Consider the following 11,013-nt stretch of genomic DNA (forward strand, 5'->3'; position numbering starts at 1 on the left):
AGATCCTTATCTGTGACAGTAACTCCATACAAAGAATATTTATTAATGCCAATTAGAATCAGTATCTGGCACGCATAAGGAGGAAAGCATCCTATGTAATCAACTTGTTACCAAGTGACTGGAGTAAATGAGTGGTTTCCTTAACAAATTGCACCATGTTCTGTGCTCAGTGTTGGAGCTCCTCATTTGCCTTTCAATAGGCACAGTAGAAAGTGCAGACTTTGAATAGGGAGCCAAACATACCTTGCAGCACTATGATCATGTCATCATGATGAAATTCTTTTTTGTTTCTTGCCAGTCCTGGGGCTGGAACTCAGGGCCTGTGCACTGTCCTTGGACTTTCTCAAGGGTAGAGCTCTACCACTTGAGCCATGGCATCATTTCCAGCTTTTTCTATGTATGTGGTACTGAGGAATCGAACCTTGGTCTTCGTGCATGCTAGGCAAGCACTCTACCACTAGACCAAACTACTGGCCATGATGAAATTCTTTATGGAACAATTTGCTAAAATTTGAAGCTATATTAGATGCAAATTGAAAGTAAATGTCAATCCAACAGTAGCAGTTAACATGTGGACCTGGCTCACCTGTCCACTGAGCTTAATGTGTCCTCTGACTTTTGCTGATGCCTAAATGCATTTACAATCTTCATCTATTTTTGTGCCAGTACTGAGGCTTGAAGTCTGCTCCCACCTGGCTTTTTTCACTCAAGGGTAGTGCTCTACCACTTGAACCACAGCTCCACTTCTGGCTTTTTGCTGATTAATTATTGATAATAGTCTCATGGACTTTCCTGTTCCAGTTAGTTTTGGACTGTGACCCACAGATCTCAGCTTCCTGAGTTGCTAGGATTATAGGCATGAGCCTCTAGCACCTAGAAATTTCATGTTTTAGTGAATTCCACCAGAAGCAGAATATCATTTCTAACTGACAATGAAATTTTGATATGTACACCTAACTGCACGGAACTAAACATCTAGTTAAAATTAGGCAACTGAGTCACACGCTAACTTGGTGAAACATTCATTCTGTCCAAAAATATCCACACATATTACATACTCAAAGACAAAATAGTTACTCTTAAATGTTTTTATTATCTTTTCCAGTTTGGAAGCTCAAATGTAACATGCATGTAACTTTGAATATAAACTTGTTACTATTTTGGGTTTTTTCCCACATTTATTGTCATCAATTCATTGTACAAAGTGGTTTCCTTTTGACATGTCCATATGTGCCTAAAATGTATCTTGACCAAACACACCCTCTCCATGGCTCTATGTGACCTTGTCTCCCACCCTTCTCAAGTCTAATGCAGTAGGCTTCATTGTTCCATTTCACACTTGTACAGAAAGTTTGTTGACCATCTTCATTATCTTTTACCTACTCTATTCACCCTCCCCCCTTCCACTAGTATCCCCTACCTGAGATTGGGTGAGGGGGCCAAATAGGATTAAAGTACAATATATTCATGTGTGAAATTTCATAGTGAAATACTATATGTGTTTCATATTCACTTATTACTACCATATACACTAAAAGAACCTAACTAATGGAGATTTTTAGGTTCATAGAGTACTATGCGAACTCAACTTTCCTGTATCTTGTTCTTACATACTAGTTTTGCTTCAAGTGCAATCCAAGGTCTGTTTGCTTTTATTTTGTTATTAATATATTAGCTGTATATATTAAAAGGGTTTGTTGGGGCCAGGAGTTTGGCCTAGTGGTAGAGTGCTTGCCTACATGTACCAAGACCAGGGTTTAATTCCTTGGTACCACATACAGATAAAAAAGCCAGAATTGGTGCTGAGGCTCAAATGGTAGTGCTCTAGCCTTGAGAAAGCCCAAGGACAGTGCTCAGGCCCTGAACTCAAGCCCAGGAGAGCAAAAAAAAGGGGGGGGGGTTGTTGGTAATATTTCAGTTCTTACATACAACATGCATTGAACAGGCTACTGTCCATTTTTTATGGTGTACTTATATGTATTCACGCACCTATGTGTCTTAAAAAAGAAATAATCTCTACTTGGGCACCGGTGCCTCTTACCTGTAATCCTAGCTACTCAGGAGGCTGAAATCTGAGGATCATAATTCCAAGTCAGCCTGGCAGGAAGGCCAAGAGAATCCTATCTCCAAATAACCACCAGAAAACCCAAAACTGGAGCTGCGGCTCCAGTGGTAGAGTACTAGATCTAAGAAAATCAACTAAGGGACAGGCCAGGCACTGAACTCCAGCTCCAGGACCAGCACACACACAACAGATGTGAGATGTAAATAGATAAAAATAGCAACCAAGTGTTAGCACACACACATGTACACACACACATTTGAATATTTTTTGCCAGTCCTGGGCCTTGAACTCAGGGCCTGGGCACTGTCCTTGATCTTTCTCAAGGCCAGAGTTCTATCATTTGAGCCACAGCACCATTTCTGGCTTTTTTCTATGTATGTGGTACCGATGAATTGATCCCCGGTCCTCCTGCATGCTAGGCAAGCACTCTACCACTAGGCCAAACTTCCAACCCACATTTGAATATTTTTGAAAAGTAAAATGGGAACAAATGTGGACAGTAGTTTCACCATGTCAGTGTAAAAAATGCAGAAAACATTTAAAGTTAAATTTAATATAGAAGTAGGCAACTATAGTCTTCCAGACATTTATTATTCTAATGATGAGCTTCACATGGTTTTCACTTTTTTGCAAAGGCGATCTTACTAATCATATCTCTGAAGGCTGTCTTCACTTGCTTGTTTCGCAGTGTGTAGATGAAGGGGTTCAACAACGGGGCGAGAGAGGTGTTTAAAACTGCCACTCTCTTATTAAAATTTGCTGCCTCCTTCACAGAAGGATTTATATACATGAAGATGCAGCTTCCATAAGAAAGTGAGACCACAATCATGTGAGAGGAACAGGTAGAAAAAGCTTTCTTTCTCTGCTGCACAGAAGGGAATTTCAGGATGGTCCTGACAATGTAGGCGTAGGAAAGAATCACCAGCACCAAGGTGAAAATCAAGGTCATGGCAGCCAGGACAAACTGTAGCACTTCAATGGTATGTGTGTCTGAACAGGATAGATGCAACAGAATGGTATAGTCACAGCAATAGTGATTGATGATATTCGAGGCACAGAATGGCAGCTGAAGGGTCATCGTGTGAGGCACAATGACAACCACAAAACCAGAGAACCAGGAACTTAGCACAAGGATTTGGCAAAGCCTCTTTCTCATAATCGCTGTGTAATGCAAGGGTCTGCAAATGGCCACAAAGCGGTCATAGGACATGGCAGCTAGGAGGTAAAATTCCGTCGCTCCCAGAAGGATTGCAAAAAAATACTGGGTGAAACAACCAGCAAAGGAGATAGTCTTGTCTCCTGTTCCAATGCTGATGAGCATTTTGGGAACAAAGACAGAGGTAAAAGATACTTCTAGAAATGCAAAATTACAAAGGAAGAAATACATAGGAGTCTGGAGGTGATCATCCAGCAGGGTCAAAATGATAATGGTCAAGTTGCCCATGATACTTAAGACGTAAGTTAGGAGCAGAAAAAAGAAAAGTGGGGCTTGAAGCTTGACATCATTTGTCAGTCCAAGAAGAATGAACTCTCTCACTGAGGTTTGGTTTCCCATTCTTAATGTCCAGCAAGATGAGGTAGAAAGTAACAACAGTGACCTTGTGACAAGACTGAAGGTTTCAGATTCTTACTGAAATATAGAACTAGGGCAAAGGAGCAATCAAAAGCAAGCTTTTAAACTCTGAATTGTTTCCTATACTTGCTGTGGGAAACAAATGCTACCTACCCCAAAAAAGTTACTTTCATCTATTGTTTAAATAGCAAAAGTCTTACTTCTTTGGAAGAAATTGAATTATTTTAAATTATATCAGTATTTAGCTTCACACTTGTTTATATTTTCCCTTCTTATTCTTTCTATTCTGATTTTCTCTCTCAAGTTACTGGAAGCTGCCACATTTGCAAAGATAAGACCAAAACCAATTTTAAAGGAATTTTTTTTTTGCCAGTCCTGGGCTTGAGCTCAGGGCCTGAGCACTGTCCTTGGGCTTTCCTCAAGGCTAGTGTTCTACCCTGAGCCACCGCACCACTTCTGGCTTTTTCTATGTATGTGGTACCAAGGAATCGAACCTGGGTTTTTGTGCATGCTAGGCAGGCACTCTACCACTAGGCCAAACTCCTGGCCCCTTTAAAGGAATTTTTGACAGGTATTTTCAAACCACCCTTTCAATTTTCTGTAAGTCAGTAAAGTAATCCAGGGCATGAGTAATTCAAATTTAAGAAAAGAACAATTGGTGACTTGTTTCTTTTCTTTTGTTTTTGCTGGTGTTATTTTGTACTCTTTATTTCTTGGTCATTTTGGATTATGATAACTCTGTGTACCACTACAGCTCAAGACCTGAATAGCTTTCTCTAACACTTCAGCCACACTTCTAGCCTGGCTTCTTGCTCTTTATTTTGGAAATGGAGTCTCACAGACTTTTCTACCCAAGCAGATCTTGAACCTCTGTATCTCAGCTTCCTGAGGAACTATCACCAGCATCCAGCTAGATTCCTTTTTAAAAAATATATAATTTTATTGTTACTAGTAAGGTGTTATACAGATGGGTTGCTATTTCATAATGAGTACCCTTCTTGTAGGGCCCTGTCCCTGAGCTCTTTGCCCAAGGCTAGCACTCTGTCATTTTGAGTCACAGCATTACTTCCAGTTTTCTGGTGGTTCTTTGGAGATTAGAGTCTCATAGACTTTCCCTTGTGAGATGGCTTCAAAGTGCAATCCTCAGATCTCGGTCTCCTGAGTTACTAAGATTATAGGCAAGAGCCATCAGCACCCAGTTCTGAATTCTTAATAATGTACAATAGTCATGTCAGTTCTGCTGCTAGTTGATGGCAGTGACTCATTGAATGCCACAAGGACTCATTTAATGCAGATGTAAAGAAATATTAATAAGATAATGCTTCATCTTACCCAAAATAGAGGTTCCTTTTCATTTTAGCAAGTGTTTTACTACATATATTGGTATCTTTTCATATTCTAATATGTGATTTGCTTGCAATACTTACAAGTATTTTATATTTTTCAACCTAAACATCCAAAGATATTTAACATAGACAAAAGGGCAGCTTTTCCCAAGTTAGGAAGCCGTATTAAATAGAAAACTTATAATAGAAATTATTAAAACATGAACAATTTCTACTTTTGGAGAAGATATAGCCATTTGCTAAAACCTTCATAAGCTAATGGTAAGAATCAAAAACAGCATTGCTGGCTATCAGTGGTTTATTGTCTTTAATCATAGCTACTCAGGAGGCTGAGATCTAAGGATCACTATTTGAAGCCGGGCCAGGCAGGGAAGTCTGTGAGACGCTAATCTCCAGTTGTTCACTGAAAAAGCTGGAAGTGGAGCTGTGGCTCAAGTGCTAGTGTGCTAGCCTTGAGCAAAAAGGCTAAGGGACTGCACTCAGGCCCTGAGTTCAAGCCCCAAGACAGGCACACGTGCAAAAAAATTAATGTCATTGAAGATATTAAATGCTATGCAGTTACACAGCATTAGCTTAAAATTTCTATTGTATTAATAAATAATTTGAATCACTGTGTCAAATATGCAAATTTAACTGCCACTTGAAATTAAACATACCTACATCTGAATGTATTATCTAATAGAATGTATAATTAGTATAAAAAATAAAATGAATGAAAACAGGAGATTTTGTTGTTGCTGCTGCTGTTTTTGATGTCTTTTCATTTTGTCTTGTTCATTAGCTTATTTGTCTTTGAGAAAGTAAGGGGGAACATAGAAATGGAGGGACAAAGGATGAAGAAATACAGCAGTGGTAATAACTAGACATTATGTGAAAAATGAACAATTGTGGGTAGGGATGGGGCCCAGGAAATAGAGTGAGAAAGAAAAGAAGGAACACTGTCCAAAAAGAAATGTACTCATTATCTGACTTATGCAACTGTAACCCCTCTGTATATTACCATTATAATATCAATAAAATATCTTACAAAAAGAAAATGGAAAATTAAAGAAATGTATAACAAATTTTGCCAGAAAGATTTTATATTCAAAATATTTTATTAAGTTATAATAATTTATTAAGTTAAAGCAGTCTTAAAGTTTTGAATCTTGTGATTTGGTTAGTTAGAAATGATTTTTTTTATTTTTCCACATGAAAATAGCTAGAATGTCTCAAGTAATTTCAAGATACAAATCTAAATCTTGTGGTCTCTGGGTCAAAGATTAGATGGAATTTAAAACTTTAGCTTTAAAAGTAATTTATCAAGAAATTACATTCACTAAAAAAATCTTATTTAGCTGGGCACTAGTGCCTCATGCCTGTAATCTTAGCCACTTAGGAAGCTAGAATCTGAAGGTCAAGGTTCAAAGTCAGCTCTGGGCAGGAAAGTCCATGAGACTCTTATCTACAATTAACCACCAAATTTAAAACAGAGGTGGAGCTGTGTCTCAAGTGGTAGAATGCAAGCCTTGAGCTCTAAAGCCCAGGGACAGTGCCAGACCCTGAGTTCAAGCCCCAGGACCAGTAATAACAACAGCAACAACAAAAATTATCTATTAAATAAAAGATACACAAAAAGGTAATCTTTTCATGATAAAAATTCATATAAAACATTTCTTTAAGTGTTTTAAAGTATAATAACCCTTTATAATAATGACTAGTGTATATGATGATATATGTGTAAGATTATATGAAATAATAAATAAAAACCTTACTCAAGTTTATTTGAAAAAAAATTACATTCCAAAAAAGATAGTTTTAATTATTTGAAATTGGATAGAGAAGAGGGGAAAACAAGATGAGAGGTGGGGGTGGGGGGAGGGAAATGGGGACCAAGACATGAGAAAGGGTATCAATGTATGAGAAGTAATGCACCTTCTATCTGGCGAATATAATGTAACCCTTCTATTAATTACAATAAAAATATATGAAAAAAAATAATTTTAAAAAGGCAAGTTGTATTTGTTTTATTTAAAATTAATTTCCAAAAGGAAAGACATTTTCCAAACTTTTCCAGATTCATTCAGCTGTAGATCATTTTTCCCAAAGTAAAATCATGCCCAGAATGAATTCTACGACTCTTCTGTTTGGCCTACCTCCTTCTGGGGATGATCTATCAGCTTTAAGTACTCCTTGCATAGGAATTACTCCAGATTACCTCGAGGAAGAAAATAATAAAACAGTATCCATGGAAAATGAAAAAATATAGGATGAAAATGGCATTGGATTTATTTTGACCCTCTAAGCTCTAACTATATGAGAACAATATAGCATTTTTGTCCTAGAAATTACATTTCTAGAATAAAATGTTATGTGTTGGATCATATCTATTTTTGTGTAAATCAGTGACAATTTCATTCCACCACAAAAAGAAGGTGAGTATAGCTATATCAATAAAGATTAAATTAGGTTGGAGTGATAAAGCAAAGAATACATAGCACTCCTCTAGTTACACACATGCATCACCAGTGCTCCCCTACCTTTCGGAGGGAGTCAGTCCTACTGTAGATCCCTCTGTGATGAGCTGGAGGATATAAAAGTATGGAACCCATTGGGAAATGATCCCTGGACAGTAAAACTTGAAGCAAGCTACTTATAGCAATATGAAAACAAACATAAAAATTATATAAATACGTTCATCCCAACTTACTTCATCTCTATAGGTGATACCTCTCACCCAGAAACTACATATTCTTTCCCATCTGTCCTGTTTATTAATTTTCATATCAATTCAATATATGCACACTGTAAAAAAAATACAAGTTTAACTGAATACTATGCTAATGATAATACAAGGAATTGTCTAGTGTTTTTTTAATTTTTTATTATTATCTTTAAGTAGTTACACAAAGGAGTTTCTATTTAACAAAGCAGTTTATAAATAAAATATATTTTGATCAATGTCACCTCTTTCAACATTCTCACCCATTCCTCCATTACCTTCCTTTTCCCTTGCTTTTCTCTCTTTTTTCTTTTTTCTTTTTTTTTTTTTTTGGCCAGTCCTGAGGCTTGAACTCAGAACCTGAGCACTGTCCTTGGGTTTTCTCAAGGCTAGAGCTTTGCCACTTGAGCCACAGCACCACTTCTGGCTTTTTCTATGTATGTGATACTAAGGAATGGAACCCAAGTCTTCATACTAGGCAAGCACTCTATCAATAGGCCAAATTCCCAGCCCTCCCTTGCCTTTCTTAATTATGTAGAATATACCCTGGAATCTTGTCTGCATTCTCCCCCTCTCCTCTTCTGAAGGGACATTTCAAAACCATCTGGGAAAAACAAGCCAGTCCATGGCAGCTTGCAGGCTTCATCCTAGTGGTGATATTTTTATCCATTTAATCATTCTTCAGTTCCCTAAATTAATAAACTTTACTTCCTTTTATGCCCTTACATAATTTTATGGAAAAGTAGTTGTATGAATGGCTAGTTAAAGATAATGATAAATTATTTTAGAATACCTTGCTGTCCCAGAAGGAAGGGAAATGACTTAAAAAGATAGTTTCTCACAATAACCACTGAAAAATACAGACATTAACTTTCAGGAGTTCATAATATCCAAAGTGAGACCAAATCTGAGCAACAAAACACACAGCACCACAGAATAAAACTAATGTCTCTATGCTGGTTCTTATGGTGAAACTTATATGGTGAAATTCTGATTCATGTATTGAAAGAGAAATGGGGAACAGCGAACAAGTACGAGGCCAATAGCATATTAAATTTTTATGGGTAAAATCTAAAATTGTGAGCAGAAATTTGAGGAGGAACATAATTTCCATTACCTCAAAGTATCTTTCCCAAATATTTGGCAATGGCTTCTTCGCTTTACTGTGTATAACTTCATATTTTATTCTTCCTTGGTCATCCAGACATACTCTCAGGCTAACGCCTCAGTCCTTTCTGCTGTTAAATAAGTTAACCAGTGAACTGTAACCTAATTTACAAGGAAATCTTAGCAGTGATAAATGATTAGCCACAGTAGCTTGTGCAGTCCCCATGAGACCCTTCTCTGACCATTCTATCCAAGATAGCTACTACTCAGGCACTAACACGTTAATGTACTTGAAATTTTGTACATAGTAATGTTTTATTTACATTTTCTAGATTATTTGTTTATGTATTATCTATCACCTTCCTCGGATTAAAAGTACCACTAAGTGAAAAACTTTATTGTATATATTATCTCTAGGCCCTGGAAGGTGAGCCAGGCATGGTAACATATGCCGGTAATCCCAGCTACTCAATAGGAAGGGGTAGGAGGATTGTGGTCCTAGATTGGCACAGGTGAAAACAAGAAACTCTTATTTGAAAAAGAAGCTAAAACAGACACTGGTGGCTCATGCCTAAAATCCTGGCTCCTCTGTCGTGGGCCTGGATGCTTTCTCTGAGTTCTTCAGCTCAAGGCTAGCACCCTACCACTGTGAGCCACAAGGCCACTTCTGTTTTTCTGGTGGTTAATTGCAGATGAGTCTAATGGACTTTTGTGCCCAGGCTACCTTTGAACCACAATCCTCAGATCTCAAACTCCAGTGGCTCAGGCTTGTAATCCATGGGATTCTTAAAAAGCTAAACATAGACCTACAAGTGGCAGAACACCAGCCTTGGATGAAAAAGCCACTCAAGAGTCTAAGATCCTGAAGAAGGAAGATGGCGCCGACACAATAGGGACGCTGCCTAGCTCTCTCTCACAAAAAGAGAGAACCAACTACCTTAAGAAATCCACAACAACAAACTCAAAAAGCAACGGAGAAGGACTCAAACCAGAAAAGAAATCCAGATAAAGCTCACATCCAACTTTCTCAAAGAATTTGGAACGCCAGGACCCCTCCCCACCACTCTCCGCCGGCTCCAAGCCACGAAGGTCACGGAAAGCCGTGAAAAGAGGCGGCTGGCACCAGCTCCAAGCCACGAAAAGTGGCACAGTGGAGGGCGCCAGGCCGGGAGCCCAACTGCTGCAGAAACCAGCACAGAACCAGGCCAGCGAACAGCGGAAGCAGCGGAACCCAGAAGCGGAACCAGAAGAGCAAGCAGTGGGACCCAGACGCAGAACACAGGCGACGGCGGAGACCCAAGGGGAGTGAAAGGCTCCCCACCACCGTGGAGCACCCGCAGATGGACGCAGAGGCGTGAGTAATACAGTGCATCCCCAAACACATCGGGAAAGCGGAGCAGGTGCCAAGCAATAGAACTTAACTCAGACCCCAACACCCCGCCCGAGAAAGACTGGCGGGAGCAGGGGGGCAAGGAATTTAGAATCCTGTCCCTCCCCTCAACAGCCCCCTCCCTCAGGCCATTGACTGGAGATTGACAGGCGGGCTACCCATAAGTCCCAGCACCCCACCAAGGGAGGCGGGGCTGTCCCAACTCCCACCCGCCCAACGGGCTCAACCCCCAGCCCTCTGACTGGAGACTGACAAGCGGGCGGACCCTAAGACTCAGCACCCCACCACGGGAGGCGGAGCTGTCCCAGCTCCCACCCGCCCACCAGGCTCCTCTCCCAGGCCACTGGATCTGGAGAGTGGAGGGCACTGGAACCCTGCCTTACAACAGCGGGTAGGGGGTGCGGGAAAATAGGAGCCAGCATCTGCCCCCCCTCAATTCTTCAGCGGGGCATCCTCCAGCTGGGAATCCTGAGCAAGACAGCACCCAGGGGTCCCCCACAGTCACAGACTCTTACAAAGCAGTGGAAACACAGCAGGGATTTGAAGGGCCAACCAGCAGCCAAGCTCCCCTTCTGAGAATCAAAAAGGTGCGGCTCCGCCCTTGGAGCCCACTTCCTCAGTGGGGCCCCGCCCCTGGGAACAGAGTGGTCTCCTGCTGGTCCTGCTGAGAGCTCCTGAAACTCTCAATCCCCAGACCCTTGGCTTGGGGCTGCCCCTGGAAGCAGCACAGGAAAACGTCCGCCAACCGCGCTCAGACGGAAGCTCGCAGATCCATCCCATGGTCCACTGTGAGGCCACTGGTTGGGCTAAGAGCTAGTCACGCAGCAACAC

General features: G+C 40.4%; 1 protein-coding gene across 1 annotated transcript; it reads right to left on the bottom strand.

Moving 5' to 3' along the window:
* Positions 1-2,684: 2,684 nt before the first annotated feature.
* LOC150067000 (olfactory receptor 2AP1-like) lies at positions 2,685-3,620 on the bottom strand. The gene has a single exon (XM_090356608.1). It carries the CDS (start codon positions 3,618-3,620, stop codon positions 2,685-2,687), a length of 936 nt encoding a protein of 311 aa, XP_090212734.1.
* Between the last annotated feature and the right edge of the window lie 7,393 nt (positions 3,621-11,013).

The sequence above is a fragment of the Megascapheus bottae genome, chromosome 2 (assembly GCF_031878675.1).
Source record: "Megascapheus bottae isolate mThoBot1 chromosome 2, mThoBot2.hap1, whole genome shotgun sequence".
NCBI classification, from domain to species: Eukaryota; Metazoa; Chordata; class Mammalia; order Rodentia; family Geomyidae; genus Megascapheus; species Megascapheus bottae.